This window comes from Leptonychotes weddellii, chromosome 14 (assembly GCF_054177405.1).
Source record: "Leptonychotes weddellii isolate Sample4059 chromosome 14, ASM5417740v2, whole genome shotgun sequence".
Classification (NCBI taxonomy): domain Eukaryota; kingdom Metazoa; phylum Chordata; class Mammalia; order Carnivora; family Phocidae; genus Leptonychotes; species Leptonychotes weddellii.
This window is the reverse complement of record NC_138382.1, coordinates 80,531,929-80,550,797: the sequence shown is the minus strand read 5'-3', so window position 1 is coordinate 80,550,797 and position 18,869 is coordinate 80,531,929. Positions and strand designations below refer to the sequence as shown.

General features: G+C 52.5%; 1 protein-coding gene across 7 annotated transcripts in view; it reads right to left on the bottom strand.

The window, feature by feature from the left end:
• Positions 1–18,869, bottom strand: part of EHMT1 (euchromatic histone lysine methyltransferase 1) — a 139,476-nt gene that overhangs the window by 28,065 nt on the left and 92,542 nt on the right. For 6 of the 7 annotated variants that reach the window (XM_081804033.1, XM_081804034.1, XM_081804035.1 and 3 more), the window contains 7 exons: positions 16,295–16,440; positions 11,552–11,695; positions 10,032–10,258; positions 9,093–9,266; positions 7,796–7,878; positions 6,555–6,661; positions 914–1,036 (listed from right to left, as the gene is read on the bottom strand). In XM_081804033.1, coding sequence (XP_081660159.1) covers positions 914–1,036; positions 6,555–6,661; positions 7,796–7,878; positions 9,093–9,266; positions 10,032–10,258; positions 11,552–11,695; positions 16,295–16,440 — 1,004 coding nt within the window. The remainder of the gene's footprint in view (positions 1–913; positions 1,037–6,554; positions 6,662–7,795; positions 7,879–9,092; positions 9,267–10,031; positions 10,259–11,551; positions 11,696–16,294; positions 16,441–18,869) is intronic. The other variant, XM_081804037.1, reaches the window with a different exon arrangement.

The window sequence follows — 18,869 nt, the reverse complement described above, 5'->3', positions numbered from 1 at the left end:
GCACCGCGCTGTGTTGATTGCTGTAGCTTTGTAGTAGGTCTGGAAGTCAGGAAGCGTGAGGCCTCCAGCTCTGTCCTTCTGCAAGACTGTTTTGCTGTTCAGGGTCCCTGAGATCCGTATGAATGTCAGGATTGGCTTTTCTGTATCTGTAAAAAATGGCATTGGGATTTTGACAGGGATCGCACTGACTCTGTGGTTCGCCCTGGGTGTCCAGGCGCTTCAACAATGTTCAGTCTTCCAACCCATGCACACGGGACGCGTTTCCACATACTTACGTCTTCTTTCACCTCTTTCAGCAATGTTTTGTGGTTTTCGGTGTACAAGTCTTTTGTCTCCTTGGTTAAGTTTATTCCTTATACTTTACTCTTCTTGATGCTATTATAAATGGAGTTCTTAATTTCCTTTTTGGATATTCATCTCAAGTGTAGTTCATCTCAAGTGTACAGAGATACAACTGATGCTTCTGTATTTTGTATCTCACAACTTTTCTGCATGTATTTATCAGTTCTAGATTTTTTTGTGTGGATTCTTTAGGATTTTCTACATATAAAATCATACCATTTATGAACAGAGCTCATTTTACTTCTTTCCCAATTTGGATGCTTTTTTTTGGGGGGGTGGCTAATTGCTCCAAGTGGAAGTCAGAAGAGGGAAAGTGTCCAAAATGAAGGAAGCTAGAGACCTCTGCATGGCAAACTCCTTATTCGCGGCTTTGTCTATTGTGAGGCGCAGGAGATCCAGTGTTCACTAGTATTTTCTCAAATAAACTGGTAACCAAGCAAGGTGACCTAATAACTACTGCCAGACAAATAAGTGGATGTTTGATGGCTACCAATTCCTAAAGACGTTCCAACAAGGAACTGGCCCCTGCTCATCTTTCTGAAACATTTCTACACACAACAGGAATGCGTACCTTAGGATCCACGAGGGCCCCGGCCTTGATGAGGTACTTCACGGCATCTAAATGGTTATTTTCTGCTGCTTCCATCAGTGGGGTTCTCTGGTCTTCTGAGCAGGTGTCAATATTCGCGCCCGCCTAGTGGAACCGGACAGTTCAGGTGCGTAGAGAGCTCCCACTGCAGCCCCCACCTGGCATTCAGACACTTCAGACACTTGCGAGCTGAAAGATCTCGCGAGTTGTGCTAATATCATTTCTAATGAGTGTAACTGAGTCTTCAGAACTGAAATCAAAGACATGATTGCTCTACTAGCGTCAAACCTTCAGCTCAAGAAGAGCATTTTCTTAACAGAGAATGTTTACAGCACATTAGTGACAGTACTTTTAGAAATGAGAAGTGATAACCTTCTAAAGCAGGAAAAGGAGGGGGCACCTGGGTGGCTCAGTCAGTTAAGCGTCTGCCTTCCGCTCAGAGTCCCGCATCGAGCTCCTTGCTCAGTGGCGAGTCTGCTTCTCCCTCCGCCTCTCCCCCCATTTGTGTGTGCACGCTCTCTCAAAAATAAATAAAATCTTTTAAAAATAAAATAAAATAAAGCAGGCAAAGAGGGATGTGGAGGGGGCTGCTCAGCAAGGCTGGGCCAGAAGGCAGGCAGTGACCTGGCCTACAGTGACCACAGGGACATCCTGACTCAGTGACCTCTTTCTCTGGCTGTCTTAATGCTTCCCAAAATAAACAGAATAAAAGCTGATTCCCAATATTATGTATTTTGAAGCAATTTCTAATTCTTCCAATAGACTATGTATTTGGAAAACTAATGGTCTAGCAAGTATGCTTAGATAAACTTCAGTCTGTTTGAAACTTAAGAAGAAGGTCCAACTTTGAAACGTGTTGTGTGCTAAAAGCAAACTGGATGTCTCACAATTAAAACCCTTTCCCCGTGGGGGTAAAACCGCCCAATTTCTTAAACTGATGTACCACAAGCTAGTATTTAGTTTATAAAATAAGTATTTATCAGGAAAAGGCTGAGAATAGTATTGTTTTTACTGTTTGTAGTTAAAAACAAAAGGAACAAAATGAGTTAAAAGATTTTTAAATAGATCCAGAGTGGTACACAGGGAAACCAGGGGACTGAGGTGGTTCGGGGAACCCTGAACGTCTTCTGGCAAATTTCAGAGGGCAGGATGGGGCTGGGGACCACAGGCAGAGCTGAAGACCAGGCACTAACAGAAGGTCAGGGGTCAGAGGACCAGGCCCCTGACCTTCACTTAGACCAGGGTCAGACCAGGCCCTGAGGACCCATGACCGATTCCCAGTGTGCCCATCCGAAATCAGGGGCAACAAGTGACAGAGGCCCTCATAGGGACACACAGACAAACCAGAACTGACACCACAAAAGTTGGCCCAGAAGAAAGTGATCGTCGAAAAGGTAGGGAAGACTGAGAGACAAAGCCAAAGAATCCCTGAGAACCCTGAGCCGGGGGAGAAGACAGAGGAGAGCAAGTCAAACCAGGAGGTCCCCACGTGACTGATGGGATTCCCACCAGAGAGAATGGTGAGAACAGGAAAGTGGGTCTTAAGGGAAAAGTCCCAGTTCGTCCAGCAGGATGGACTTAGTACAGACTCCAGGACAGACACACCACAGCCCAAGTGCTGGACACCAGGCAGGCCCCAACGCCCACACGTTCCCCAAAACCTCCCTGTGTGACCGTGCAGAGTGTGCAAGACCCCGTGTGGGTGTGCAAGGTGTGTGCATGCACCGCGTGAGGTGTCTGCAGTCCACGGCAGGTCCTCGAGCTCAGAGGTCAGCGCAACAGGTGTGGCTCTGTCCCTCTCCTCTGGGCTCTGTGACTAACAGAACATACACCTTTCTCTGTTAGGAAACACCTCACAGGCTCCCGACAGACGGCAACCACAGACACAGAACACTCACACAAGGAGGACAAGGCAACGGGGCACCCTAGAGTTGGGGAGCAGAGGGAGGTGACCTGCATCTGGACCCAGGGCAGCTGTCATGAATGACCAGTGGCAGGGATGCTCACACCGCGGATGTCCCCGGGGCTGGCCAAAGGCCGGCATGAACTGCTGGAGCTGGATGTGCTGCATCTGCATCCGAGACCAGCAGAGCACCCTGACCGCACAGCCCCTGAGCATGGGGAACGCCGCTCAGTGCCTAAAGAGTACATACTTCCTTCCGTTTAATTTTGTCATTTAAATCCAAACGGCCACGTGTGGCAGCGGGCCAGGGCCCGAACGAAACAAGAGCTATTTCCAGTGAGGCCTCAGGATGAAAGTTAAACAGGAAGGAAAGATCTCAAAACTGCTCTTCACAGGCGCTTCTGGCTGTGAGGGAACGTTCCTCAAACCCCGAGAGCACAGGAACCCAGAAGAGTGCGGGCTAGCAACCCCAGTCAGCGGCTTCAGTGCCGCTTTGGGGCTGGGGAGAGGGTGCAGAGCCAGAGCCTGCCTAGTGGACGGTGTGGGGTGAGAGACACCCCACCAAAGCTGAACCTCCTAGAAACAACACCCTTGGATTCAGGGAAAACTAGAAAAACCCACCGCACCTCTTTCCTGGGGAATCTCAAGAAAGCAGCTCAGGTTCTAAAAGAAGAAAAATACTCATAATCACAGGCTCCCAAGCTCAGGGAGTGAGCAGCCTGGGCCATCGACATCAGGTCAGCACACAGGGTCACAAAGAACACTAGAAAGGGCTGGTTTCCCCAGTAAGTCACATTTTATTTTGCAACAGTTTAAGACACAGAGAAGCTGCAGAATGGCAAGAGCTCCTGAGCTCTCGGCTTTCCCAGGACGGTGCCTCACACGAGGGCAGGAGGGGCAGGACCAGACCAGAGCACAGGCACACTGCCCCCCACCCCCGTGCCCACAGGCATGAGTAGGGTTTCTGCTCTTGGACTGAAAAGAAGACACACTAGAATTCCTACCGCGTGACTCGATGAGCATAAAGCGGGGAGGCAGACACAGGTAAGCCACATGGTGATCAAACCAGAGAGATGCAGAGACCGAGGCTGTGAGAGCCTGGAGAGCCATCCCCTCCAGCGGGGGTGGGCAGGGCTGTGTCCTGACCTGGGCTGAGGTAAGTGCCCTTCACGATTATTTATTAACAGGACGTTCACATGTTAAGAACTTTTCTGTATGCATCTTAGACACACACACACTTTAACGGTAAAAAAAAAAAAAAAAAAAAAGGCCAAAGAGAAAACAAGTCCTTTCAAAGCTAACTTCCCAAAAGAAAGCACAGAAGCTGGAAGACAGTGGAATCATTCCTTAAACAAAGTGAAAGAAAACAACCAGCAACGCCTCCCAAGAAGCCCCCACACTGGCCGCTGAGATGAGGAGTAGCCTGGGCAGCCCCTCACCCAACGCAGCCCACAGGACCATCAGGGCGACCCTGCCCCACCTCCTGCCTCGCCCCTGTCCTGCAACAGTCCCACACAGCACTGGGCCTCCAGTCCGCCCTCGCAAAAGCACAAACCACGTCCATGCCCTCCTCGCCACGGGGAGAAGACAGCAGTCCCCCTGGAGTGCTGACCCCCAGCCCTCCCCCCTCAGAGCACTAGCACCCGTGGTCACTGCTTCGATGACCATGCCCGCTGCCCTTGACCTCTCTCCAATGAGCTCGTTCTCCGTCAGATCAGCCACCCACCACAGTCACCGCCAAGAACCATCCCCTGCAGGACCACTCTGAGCAGCCCTCTCGGCTGCCCCCGAGTCCTGCCAGGCTTCTCCTTGAACTCACCTGAGGCCTCCATGGGCCTCCCCACCGAAATGGCTCAAGCTCACCAATCCAGTGCAAGGCCTTCTCCCCCCAACTTGGCGTCTGCAGCTCCCTCATCTTGCCTGTCTAAAGACGGAGGACATAACACCTGCACAGCAGATCACAGAGTGACCTCTGGAGGCAAGAAAGAAGAGTCTACAGCCTCCACGTGAGTAAAGAGAAAGGAAATGAGATGATTGAAGCAAATATCAACCCAAAAGAAAGCAACAAAGGAGATTAAAAAAAAACATGTCTGCTTGAAAGGACTAAGAATCAAAACAACAAAATAAAACATCAGAAATATATTTAAATGACAGAAATTACAGTAAATATTATCTAGACTAAAAGTTCCTATTAAAATACCACGGTTATCAGACTGAGCTTTTAAAAAATCTAGCAACATGCTACTTAACAAGACACATCCAAATCAGAGGCTCTTTGGCACGAGGGGGAGCTAGAAATCTACACTAACAGGTGTGTCTACTGTAAAAGAGACGCACGCACACGTCGACGCGACTGCGAACTGCTCCGCCCACACTGCTGCTTCCATCAGCACCGGTCAGAACAAAAAGAAAGCAGGTGAGTGGGGACGCACCAGCAGAAGCTGTGGCGTCAAGACAGAAGACACACACGCGAGGCTGAGGGAGGGGAGCAGCCCCGGCACTCTGGCCGCTGGCACTCTGGCTCCCACAGAGGCGCAAGGAGGAGACAGCCCACATGCGCCCCTCTCCAGCCAGCAGTGTCTGCGGGGCACCCGAAAGGGACAAGGCCGGGACCCCCCCCACCAGCATTTTAGTACTTCAGATGTGAACAAACAGGAATCATCAGGCATCTGAGGAAAACCTTTAAAAAAGAAAGACCAAAACGAACAGAGCAGCATAAAACTTCAAAATTACTGTAATACCTTCAAAGGAACAAGGGAAGAGCAGAGGTACAAAAAAGGAACTCTCAGGGAGCAAGCAAGGACTCTGGACCTCAAGGTGTGACTGCACAGATTAAAATTCCCCAGAGGGGCTGGACGGTGAGGTCAAGAACACTGCCCAGCAAGTGGAACGGGAAATGAAGAGCAGGTGCACGGCAGGAAGTGAAGACCAGAGATGAGTCCATAAGGCCTAACATGAACGGGGGCTCCAGAGGGCAGATGGGAAGGTGGCATCCAGAAACCCCAGAACAAGGGACAGGAATGTCTACACTGAAAGGACACACCAAATGCCCCAAAGGAGTCAAAAGACCACTGCACCGCAGTGGGATTTCAGACCAGTGGACCGAAGGAAATTTCCTGAAGCATCGGAGATAAAGGATCAGACTGAGAATGTGGTCTCCAGCAGACAGGGGACCCAACACAGGGCCAGGGTCAGGGAAGGGGTGGCCCAGAGAAAGAGGACAATGGGAGCAAGCAACAGGGCTTCCAGGTGACACAGAGACAAGAGGCGGTCTGTTCGGAGGGTTGGGGATGAATCAGCAGGAGGCCAAGAGACGACAGGAGCACTTGACAATTACGGCTCTCGTATGCGCCACGGCCCACAAGGGCTCCCACTGATCTCAGCAACAAGGGGACATGATCAAATGGGGAGGACTGGGGTGGGGTGGGGGAGTGGTATGTGAGCCAGGGCCAAGCCTTTCCACGCTCCAAAGTGAGTAATGAATACTGAAACCTGAATGTAGAACGGGAACAAAGACGACAAGTCTAGAAAGAGCCAGAGAAGCGGCTGCTGGACTGACATCAGGGCCAGGACTCGGGGGACAGAAACGCTGATTTTCTCTTGGAGCCAGGAAGTGCTGCAGGACTTTCTAGCTCTCTAAACTATGAATCCCATTGTATTTCACTCAACAAAGACAGGAGGGAGTGGGTGGAGGGCTCTGTGGGGAGCCGTGCGTCCGACCTGAATCAGCATGTGGCAGATGTCCACGTGGCCGGCCTCCGCGGCGGCGTGCAGCGGGGAGCGCTTGCTCTGGTGTTCCATCTTGAAGTTGGGGTCGATCCCGTCAACTGTCAACAAAAAGGTTTCACCAATTATCTCGGAAGCAGCCTCTGGTTCCCACCACTTTAGGGTGGTCACAAAGGCTGATAAAAGCACATGTGGACGACCACCGAGAATCAGCATCACACAACACCATCCCGAGTCTAGGTAACAGTGAAGCCAGGCTCCAAACACGCTGGAAGATTCAAAAGAAGTACGCTAGTTTCACACAAAATTCACCATGTGGGTCTATTATTGCCAGGAACCACCTAACAACATGAATCCCTTCACTCACTGCCCTTGTCTAACTCAAGGGCTCCCAGAGTTTCTCTGGGGTTCCTTCTGTATTTTCAAGCACTCCTGCTCTCAGCCTTCCCTCCAGGCCGGGGGCACCTGCTAAGCTCAAGGACAACAGGCCCACTGGGCAGCCTCACACACACGTGACCTGGTGCACATGATCCCAGCAGGCCTGACGCAGACAATCGGCTGGCAGACTGGCCACAGAGCAGCCAGGCAACCTCAGCACCCCACCAAGCCTAGGGGGAAGACGACTAAAACCGCCATTTTGGTCAACATTAAATAACTTACATTTTTGGAAAAAATCGTTGAGTTTCTTCTTTGACTGTCAAGTGAAAGGATTTTTAATCACTCTTTTGAACCCAGAGAAACAAAGCCTCAAGCTGCGAGCTCAGCATCGAATTACTGCCCCTTCCTTGGCCGGAGCAGAGCTGGAAAGGGTCTGAAAGCACCGGCAGGCGCGTCAGCCCTGAGACGCACGCACAGACGTCAGTGCACAGCGTCTTGATCTGCCCACAGCTGGCTTCCACCAGCACAGGCCTGGCACCTGCCCTCCTGCCAGCAGCACCCAGTCGGCCCCAGCTCACTCATCTTCCTTTTTCTGAAGCTACATCTTCTCTTAATTTAATCATACACCTAATTCCTCTTTTAAAATGAGAGATTCACAGAAAATATTTCTATTATCACAAATAACAGAATATGAACATCACGCACAGGATGAACACCACTGGGCCCAGGTCAGAGAAATGAGAGACAGATAAAGAAAAAAATGAGACCCAGCTCCTAAGAAAAGGTAACAAACTACTACCGGCCCCTGGGGCCCCAGGGACAGGCAGCAAGCCCCAGCGGACGTGACGGCTGCTTACCCAGCATGAGCAGCACCTTCTGCAGCTCTCCTTGCCTGGCGGAGAAGTACAGCTGCTTCGGATGGAAGCGAAGCTTCTTGGGTCTGCGGGGAAAGCACGGACAGCTGTGACCACCAGGTGGCCCCACCGGGCTCCCAGCCCACGGGCCACGGCCGCAGATGCACAGAAGCACGCTGCAGGATGGGAAGGCCTGCGAAGTCTACCTGCTGATGCCTCAGGGTCAGGGGCACCAAACTCACCAGGCTCAGGCATCCCACAGGAAAAAAACAACAAAAACGAGCAACTACCTTCTTCATCCACAGCAGGAGAATGGTTCCTGAGGCTTCTGTGTACTGTGACAACAGAGCGAACCATCTTTGCAGCATGGGGTCCAGGGAGGCCCTGAGGTGGCAGGGGCAGTGTGGTCACCCCTGGCCCAGCCCGCCCCCTTCAGCAGAATGCGGTCTGGGCCTGGTGAGCGGGGCAGGGGGACCCTCAGTCACCCTAACATCAGGGCCACAGATGAGGCTGGAGACTGACAGAGGGAAACTATGGGGGACTGGGCAGCGTGTCCTAACACCTGAGCCTCCCCTAATCGAGAGCACCATGACATACACCCCTTCCGGCAGAGAGGCGTGCTGTCCCAAGGGAGGGCATGTGGCCTGGCCTGAGGCGCTGGTGAACTAGGCCAGTGGGCTTCCCTGGGAGAGGATACCTGCCTGGCTCACAGGTCACAGACTCGGGGCCCTAATGCAGGGCTGCACTATCTGAGAGTTGGCAGGTGAGCCTAAACAGCCACTTGATCCAACCCTTCACTTCACAGATGAGGCATGAGCCAAGTGGCATTTGCTCTTATGTCCTGAAGTCAACACCAGGGGGTCAACAATATCCAAGGGAAATGTTTGTAAAAGCCTCACAAGGACTGTCCTCACTTATGACTTCAAAGAAGTCATCTTTTGCTCTTAGTGTAATGGACAACTTGCAATAATTTCCTGAAACAGTGTAAAAATACGTGAATGGTCCTGATGAAACCATTTATCAAAAAGCTGAAGAACGTTACAGTGACCTCCTTGGGAATGCACCGTGACCCTGTGGGGGAGCCCAGTGACCCTCAGGGGGTGCCGCACGGGGTGCAGACTCTTAGGAAGTGCGACCACGGCGCATTGGAAGCACTGGGGGGTTTCCAGACGCACGGGCGCAAACGGCCCAGTGGCTGACACGGAGGGAAGAGAAATCTCTGCAGGAAGGAATGTCCAGATGGGCAGATGTCAGTGGGTCAGGCCCTGAGCCACGTCTGAAAACGCAGACTGGTTCTTACTTTTCCGAGTCCAGAGCGATCAGAGCACTTTCCAAGGTCTCCTTCCCTGGTCCCTGGGAAAGGCCGGGGGCCGGCTTCACCAGCCCGGCAGGCCCCGTGAGGTCGAAGCCCTCGGCTGCCTGGGGGGCTGTGCCCTGCGGCTTGCCGTCCTCCAAGAGCGGTGGTCCAGCAGTGCTTCAGGGGTAGGAAACAAATGATATGCTGAATTGTAGACACGTGAAAAACTCCACTTCTTGTGGAGACCAACGAAAACACAGAACATGATTCACTTGGACCCTTCCAGCTGAGCGTGAAAACAGCTCCAGACTCGCTCTCTGTTCAGTCCTTGGATCAAAGTCCAGTTCAGGGCAAATTCTCAGGAAGAAAGTGACATTCAAAGCAAAAGGGCAACTTTTCCAGGGTTTCCAGGACCACGTTCAAGTTTGCTTTTGTGAATGAACTTCCCAGTTGGAGCTATCAAACCCACTGCTCTTGCCAGTGGGAGGAAATCCTCCCGGAAACCTGATTCAAGGCATGTTACATTCATTTATAGATTAGCAGGGTTAATACAGAACAAGAAGGATTCGGCCTCCTCCCAATATTCAGTTTGATACGTCTACAATTCAAGGCTCTTTTCAACAGCCTTCGATGAAGTATTACTTTTCTATCAGTGTGATATTTATTACGTTATATATTCCCAATATGAACCCTTCCCTTAACAAAACTCTTTTTTCGTTTAGCCAGGGCCTTCAAAACATGACTGACTGCACAAGCTAGAGCTAATGTCTCGTATTATACTCGCATGCAACAGAGGCACGGCTGTGTGGGGGCACAGACGTGCACAGACGTGCAGACACTCTTGCAGGCGCAGGGGACACGTGCACACACACATGCAGGGGTCAGCGCTCAGAGACCCACGGCTCTCCAGGGGAGCTGACCGAGGCTGCACTGGGCACATACCTGCCCGTGGTCGTGTCAGCCCTGCCCTCCACCAAGGAGCTCTTGTCCTGCCCGGGGGCCAGCGTCACGGTGGAGGTCGTGTCCGCTTTTGCGATGGTCACCTCTTTGGCCTTGGAGATCTCCTCCCCACAGTGGGGACAGTAGCTGGCATTATTGACTCGAGAGGCACAGTCTTTGTGAAAGCGGTGAGAGATGCTGCTCTCAGGCTGACACTCCATAAAATTACCCTGAAAACGGGAAGACTAGAAATCACTGTTTAAAATTACGGCTAACATGCATGAAAGTAAACGAAGTGCTACTGAACCTGCCTGTGAGGGTGGTGTGGGGGCCAGGGGCCCAGAGGCCAGTCGGGGCTCCCAGTCCCTGGCTAGGTAAGCAGGAGACCCATGTCCTATGTCTGTGGTGTGTCCACACGTGCCCCTGCTTTGTTTTTTGTTTTTGTTTTTTGAAGATTTATTTATTTGAGAGAGAGACAGCAAGAGCAGGAGGGTCAGAGGGAGAGGGAGAGACTCTCAAGCAGAATCCACGCCGAGTGCGGAGCCTGATTGGGGTTCAATCCCACAACCCTGAGATCGTGACCTGAGCTGAAGCCACGAGGCAAATGCTTAGCTGACGGAGCCACCCAGACGACCCCCACCCTGCTCCACCGCTGCTCTAGAGAGAGTGAGCAAAGTGGGGAGAAGCCACGTGACTGCCCCCCACACCCCAGGAGGCCAAGGCCTCACTCTCCGGCTGTTCTAACCCGAGAAGAGACTGCACAGAAAACCAGGTCCCAAGAAGGACCCCCAGAGGACAATCCAGGAAAGAGAAACCCGGAACAGAAAGGGGGGACAGCGTTCCGCAGGGGTGACCCAGCATCGCCAGGGGGCACTTCAGGCAAACCCGATGGCCTCAAAAAAGGACTCGCCGGCGGCACCAAGGACGTAAACCCCCAGCACGACGAGAAGCAGTGAGAGTAGCGCGCCCTTGCAGGGAGCTAAGGGTCACTGGACCCAGAGAAGCAGTCTCCCTCTTTTCCAGGAGAAGCAACAAGGATGTGGGAGACAACGAAGGGCACACAGAAAATCCCAAGAGCAGCCACTGCAGAGAGGCTCCCGACCCATGTGGTTGCTCAGCTGCGGGCCAAGCGAACTGCAGCGACCCCCGCATTCTGACGGGCACCCTAGGCGTGGGTATGTGTGGAATGAAGTAACTGACAGAGAAGACCCTAAAACCAAGAGACGACGGCAAAGCAGAAGAGGAGGCAGGCAGGCCCTGCCCAGGAGCAAGGCCGCCGTGTGTTCAGACACAGCGAGCAGGAGGAGGAGGGCTGAGGCGCCTGCCCCCCCGCGTCCCAGCTGTCCCCGGGAGGCCACAGGCTCACACGAAGCAAGAGGAGAGCGTATTGTGGGCGGGGGCCTCCAGGCGGGCCCCAGACCAGGGAGCTGCTGGGAGGTGTCTGCTACAAGCATCAGCCAGGGGAGGGAGGGAGGGAGGGAGGGAGCACTGGCACGAGCCTGCTGGGCGAGCTGGGCACTTACCGCTGTGCAGAAGTAGCCACACCCGGGACAGCACTGGTGCTTCACCATCCGGCCCCGGTGGTCTTCACAGAGCACCAAGAGCGGGGCTTTGCTGGACGGGCGCATTAGCTCATGCTTGACCACGTTGTTGGTGCACCTGCCCAGCTGCAATCACACAAGACCAGGGTCAGCAGCGGAGCCGCCAGGGGCTGGGGGAGGGGAAGATGCGAGTCCGAGGCGGACTCTGGGGGCTCCGTCCTCTGCGAGTCCGCCAGAACGGAACAGTGAGCCCGACAGGTGGCCGCGTGCAGTGTCAGAGGGTCCGCCGCAGGTGGTTAACCGGGCGAATCGAGGAAACAGCCAGGGCAAGCTGGGGCGTAGGCCAGGTACGGAGGACAAGTGGACATACACCAGGCCAGACAGGAAGGACGTCGTGGGCCAGCAGCGGGACGTCCTGCGAATCCACGGAGCCCCGCCAGTGGTCAGGGCAGCCAGAGCGAAACACCAGACAAAGGGCTAAGGTAAGCTGCAGACAGTGGGCGAGTGTGACTCAGGTGCACCCACAGGGCCTCGGGCCTCTGAGCAGGTGCCCCCTGACCTGCCCTGCAACTGCTCAGCCGACGGTGCCCCCCACCCCCACCAAGTGACGCAGACTCAGCGAACAGCAAGGTGCAGACCCACCTTCCCTGACAAACGTGTGCTCCAGTGGGAGAAGCAAAGACAAAGCACAGAGACTAAAGCTACCAAGCGGAAATCAGAAGCCGTCTGAGGAGCACAAGCTAGGGCGGGAGAGTGTGTAGGAAACTGTCACCAGTGCCCCTAAAGAAACAGACGTCGTGGCCATTCCCACACTGGAACAGGAGGCTACAAGGAAGACACGCCTGGGGAAAAATGAGCTCTCAAGAATTAGAATTAAGGTGGAAGAAAGGGAAATCCCCACAGAAGCGCTGGAAGAAAGATGGGGAATTTTCTGAAAGTGAAGCAAACAGACAAAAATTTGGAAAATGGAGAAGAAAACTGGAGGCTCCATCTAGGGGACCTAAAATAAAGGTAAAACGGAGAGAAGGCAAGGGTACACCAACTGGAAGGATGCGCCCGTCCCTGCCTGTGCGCAGGGCGGCAGCGGCCGGGCACCGGCGTGCTCCCGGCCAGGCAGCGGGACGCCAAGGAGGAAGCAGCCCAGCTGTGCGGCGAGCACCACGCAACAACAGGACAAAGAGCAATCCCAATATAAGAAGGAAACGTGTCCAACACGGAGCTCTGACCGACAGAAAGCACTTCCAGAGCACAAAGTCTCCGATGTTTAACCCCCAGCAACCTTCCGCGAGAAGCCACTGACGGTTACGTACAACCAAGACGAGAAAGTTGTGACCCAGACAGACCTGATGCGCTGAAAATGCCTACAGAAACGTGCAATTCCATCGATCTAGGACTGAATTTGTAAGAGGTACACAGAAAATAGAAAATGAGAAAATCATTGACTCAGGAAAATAAGAAGTTGTTTAGCAGAAGAAATGTAATCCAAGCATGCCACTGGCTCGGCTGCGAGCATTTCCAGAGTGTGTTATGAAAACCACAAATACAGTTTTAACCAAAAATGAAGACAGAATGCAAACTGCAGGTGAGGTAATGAGAAAGGAGAGCACCTCCACCACAGTCAGAAACCAAGAGGCAGGACCTCTTACGCAGACAGTCAAGAAATGGCCGCAGAAAAGTGGGTTATGTAAAACTATGGGGAAAAAATTTAAAATACAAGGAAAATCTCAAAGAGGTCGAAGTGGCCATCCCAGGGGAGGGAGACCGGGAGAACCAGCGTGAAGAGCTAGCATGGACAGACAGCAGGAACTCTGACTGACACGCAGTCAAGCTGACATCTAACATCGTGGACGTTTACAGTTGTCACAAGCGGAAAGGAGATGCTGCCAAACATCCGACTACAAACAGGATGATCCTGCACAGAGAATCATTTGGTCCAAAGTGGCAGAGGTGCTGCAGCTGAGGGGCTCTGCTCAGGAGTCTGAGCGCACGGCCAAGAGCCAAAGCAGGCCACACAAGGAGCCTGGGAGGTGGCCCGATGCCGCACAAGCACACCAGGAATGTTAGAAAGTCAAATAAAAACGGTAGAAATAAAAAATATGGGAACAAATAAATGCATATGACTGGCTCGTGAACATACTCCACAAGGAAGAAATTACTGAATTGAAAAAGGTCAATGTAATTAACCCAAACCTAAAATAGAAACAGAAAAAAGAGCAGAACACCCACCGGCTGAGACAGTATCACATAAGCTGACGTACATATGACCAGAGTGCCAGAGAGGGGAGGACAGCCAGGCCAAGAAGTTAAGGGCTGCCAGGCGAGAAGGCTCGGGGACAAGCAGGCGACAGATCAAAGTCCAAGAGGCTCAGAGAGACTGAAGGAGGATAAGCATCGAAAGAGAAAGACAGCCAAACCATGGCACCCAGGCCCAGAGACAGGAGAAAACCCTGGAGCAGCCGAAGAAAAACTCAACATCACAGCAGAGGAACAAAGATAGGGAGGGCGGCCAGCATCCTCGTCAGAAACCATGGAAGTTGACACAGCAGCAGCCTTTGCAGGTGCTGAGAGTTCTACGCCCATGAAAATACCTCCCCAGACGAAGGCAGAACAGAGACGTTTCCAGGCCCACGGAAGTGAGAGCACTCACTGTCGGCACCGAGCTGCGCGTGGGGGCGGCTAGGACAGCCGCATCCGGGGCTCCGACTCAACAGAGTGGGGGCGGTCCTGGGGTAGGGTCTAAATGAAAGTCAACCAAAGACTACTTTGATGTGTAAGCAATCTGAAAGACAACTATTTAAAGCAAAAATAACAGCAATACCCTGTGGTACATGCGAAATTAAAACGCATGACAAAAGCTGGGAGGGAGGATTTGGGACCACATACCGTAAGACCCTTACACCACGTCAAGTGCAGGTACCCCAGAACAAAGTACAGACGTGTGCCGTAAACCCCGGGGCAGTCCCCGCAGACACCAGAAGACGTACATAATAAAGCCAACAGTGGAATAAACTGGAATCATAAACAAATTCAATCCAAAAGGCAAAAAAGAGAGAAAAATGAGTAACGGATGACATTAACCCTGACACCATGAAGACGCTAGATCGTAGCCCAACTGCAGCAACAACGCATGAGGTGGGGATGATCTGCACAAGATTCAAGAACAGAGACTAAAGAAATGCACTTTAAAGACAGAGACAGGTGAAAAGTAAAAGGGTGCAGACAGTAATCCAAGGAAAGCGAGGTGCTTATGTGAGTACTGGGCACACGAGGTCTCGGCACAGATGTCTCTTGGGGTTGCAGAGGGACAGCGCATCAGACGCAGGTGAACGGAGCAGAGCCTCCGCACCGATGGGTCCATACGGCTGAAGAATCTAACACTCCTCCCTCAGCAACAGAACTGACGGACAGACTCAGAAAAGCATCGGACGACCTGAATAGCAGGTTCCTGACAGCAGTGGGGGTCACGTACACATTTGCCAACACTCAGAACCACACACAAAAAGGTGCCTTTCACTGTGTGAAGTGTAGCTCAATAAGCTGCCTGACAAAGAAAATGAAAAGACAAAGGAGCTTGTTTTGGGAAGGGCTGCTTGCTAGCAACTAAACATGAGATAGGGAGACCACAAAACAATTTTGGGGAAAACAACCGTGGCCTAAAAACTTCCTGGAATCCCACATAAAACAGCAACTAGACAGCAAAGCCACAACCCAGAGACATTTACAACAAAATCAAGCTACCGTGGCTACAAGACTCAAGTGTCTGGAGGCAAACTCCATTCAGCCACGAGACACATGCACCACTGGTACTGGAGCAGAAGGAGAAGGAAGACAGAGGTACTGTCTCGTGGACCCCAGGACAGGGACAGTGAAACACAAGATCCTCACTGGGAAACCCCGCAGGGAGGCCTGGGGCCAATGTGGTCCACCCTCCAGGAAATCTCAAAGCCTGGGGCTAACGTCCTCCTAAAGGCCTGCAGAGGGAGTGAGAAGAGTCTGGTCACCTCTGCATTAAGCTGCAGACGTACAAGGAGGACAGGGGAACAGCTGAATAGCACCATGACTGCGGGATCCATCAACTCCAGATGATGTGGCCACATGGCCCGGGTTGTTCCACGGAAAAATTGGAAGTAAAAGAAAAGGAGGGGGGAGTATGTGTAAATCAAAAGACAAAAAGACAATAGCGTCTATGGGTTTAGATATGGATGGTAAGGATGTTCAGAAAACACAGGGAGGTGAGCACTACAGATGGCAGAATGGGGGCCCTTCAGGCCCCTGTCAGATCCTGAACCTTGGTGGTAGGTTATCAGAGTGTTCGCCCCAGAGAGACTCAGGAGGCCAAACATCGGTCTTGTATTGTTTTCTGGATCTCTTTCACTTTACAACACACTGAATACAGAAAAGACCATGAGTCCCTAAGATGCTAAAGTAAAGGAGAGAGGGATGGGAGGGGGGAAACACAATCAAGCCCCGGGAATGTCAGGACACCAACTCCTTACTCTGAAAAATGGGGGAAAAAAAGACCAAGTAGCTATTTATTCTGTCTATCCAGGGTAAAGTGTGTTTCTGGGGTGCCACACAGCCCTAGCAGATGAGGGGAGCTCTTCTGGGTCCAGGGGTCCAGCCAGAAGCTGCAGAAGGGATGGCAGGCCTGCAAGACCGCCATTTCTACCGTGCTTCTAGGGTCCTGCCTCGTCCTGCTGCTGCGGGGAAAACGAGCTCGCTTACTTCGTGGTCCACACTTTCCGTAGCCATGCACTGGTTGTTGGCCAGAGTGGTGATCTCTCGGCTTTTCGGGGTTTCCATCCGGCAGCTGCAGAGGGGCACTTCCTGAAGGCCGTCTGTCTCCACCACATCGGGACCATTGGCCAGCCCTGAAGTCACACAAACACACGTGAGTGTCACCAACAGCAGAGCGCACACCCAGACAGGCTTCCACACCACATTCAGTGGCACGAAGTCCCCACCTCAAGACGGCAGTCCAGAAAGCGACCAATGACATAGTCTTTCTGGAAACCTCACGTGTGAGGAAAGAAAACAACGCCAATTACTTTGCTGGCACAAGGACCGCAGCAAGAGGGTCCGCCCGCCTGTCGAGCGCCCGCTGCCGGCGGGACTGGGCGGGAACCTCTCCCACTAACATTACTCGGTAATCCATGTTCTCAGGATCCAGGACCTAAGTTCAGAAAGAGACTATACCTTCATTAGCTACCCCTACATTTTTTGGTTTTCACACAAAAGAGCATTTAATACATGTTAAGACCTTGCTCTCCTCACTTGGTTTTAGAATTGCAGCCACAGAAGGAAACATTCGATTCCACCTGGGTTTACTTATTACCCAGGATGTTTGCTAGACTGAGGAGGAAGAGCTGAGAGACGCTAGGCTAACAGTGACAGCAGTAAGGAGGGTGGTACATCTTACCTCCTTCTAATCCCCAATTTACGGTGAGGACACCAGGGGAGACGGAGGGCCTGCAGCCCACATGTGAGTGCAGCCAGAGCCAGGCTGGCCTCGAGGGGTGGGGTGCAGGCTGGCTGCCAGAAAGACCCCTCCATCCAACCTGGAAACAGGGTCTGGCTGCTTCCAAAGGAGGACACATTTCATGCTCTCCTCTTGTGAGACAGCCAAAGTGGAAACATAAGGTGATCGACATCTCCAACACTCGCCATTAGCTCCCTTAGTTAAGAAGAACGGACTCTTGAGGCGCCTGGGTGGCTCAGTCAGCTGAGCATCCGACTCTTGATCTCAGCTCAAGTCCTGATCTCAGGGTCATGAGTTCAAGCCTAGTGTGGAGCCTACTTAAAACAATAAGAAAAAGAGGGGCGCCTAGGTGGCTCAGTCCTTAAGCGTCTGCCTTCGGCTCAGGTCATGATCCCAGGTCCCGGGATCGAGTCCCGCATCGGGCTCCTTGCTCCGTAGGAAGCCTGCTTCTCCCTCTCCCACTCCCCCTGCTGTGTTCCCTCTCTCGCTATCTCTGTCAAATAAATAAATAAAATCTTAAAAAAAAAAAACATAAGGAAAAGGAAAAAGAAAAAGAAGGGAGAGAGAATAACGGACTCTTGTTGCCACACCTATGTACGTGGGCCCACATGGGTTGGAGGACATGCCCTCACTGCCCACCACTACCCTTATGTGTAATCTGAGGCTGGTCCTCACCAGGAGACTCAGGATGCAGGGCCCTCCATAACTGACAGCAGGAGCCTGCATGCTCATTCTGCCCTGTGACACTGCTGAGCCTCTGGGTCACCTACACCCCAAGAGAGTGACTCCCTTCCTTCACGGTGAGAGGAAACAGGGAAACGGTGAGCTAGAACTAACATTAGCAACACCACAAGTTTAAAACTGGGAGAGCCCTGGCGAGGACTCTGCTTAGCAACTGCATTTTACAACAAGGAAGACACAGGCTGCCCAAGGGGCCGGCCAGCATGGCTGAGAAGGCCGAGGGTAGGAGTGAGGACCAGGCCTTAGGATTTAGTTTCCCACACACAGACAATGCGGCAGTGGCTCAGACGCCTCCTGAGCATGGGGTGTGCCCGTCTCCAGCAGTGGGAGCCACCGGGGGCGCCAAGGGAACGGCTCAAGAGAACCCCACCAAGTGCCCACTGCCACTGAGCTCTGGCTCCCCCCAAAATCTCCACGTCATCCACTCCTGGCCTCCCCCCCACCATCCTCTGCTGGGACCACAATGTTACTCAACTTCCACTCAGCAGACCTAGCAGCAAAGATGCCAAGAAGGACATGCGAGCAGCGGATTCTGATTGTGCACAAACATTCTGCAGGCTCAAGCCTGGACCACCCTCTGGACCCATGACCCAGAGCCATCAGCTGCCCTCTGCACCCATCACCGGAGCACACCCCCTAGGCCTCCAGTGAGCCTGAGGCACTCTGTCCCTCCTGTCCAGCCTTGGGCTCCACAACTGCCTCCCCCAAGTGTCCAAAACTCAGACACTAAAAAAAAGGCATGGCTGCAAATGCAACTTGTGTCTTCAATGCGCCGATTCTCTAAATCAAAAGTACGACTGGACAGACCAATCACTGACTAATCAATCAGTCATTACCAATCAGGGAAAAATAAAGTTTAGGAAATCAACTTACAAAATGTCATAGAATCTCAGAAAGCCTTCACTTTCTCCTCCTACTTCTCCAACTTGCAGTTTGGCACTTACTTTTACCAGAAAGAGAATATAAGCACATAAACACACCATCTCCCATTGCTCAGCTAAACAAACTGGGGCAAGGTCAAGGTCACTGTGCTTGTGAGCAACAGGAGTTTCCACTGTGCTCCCCACTGTCTCCTCACCT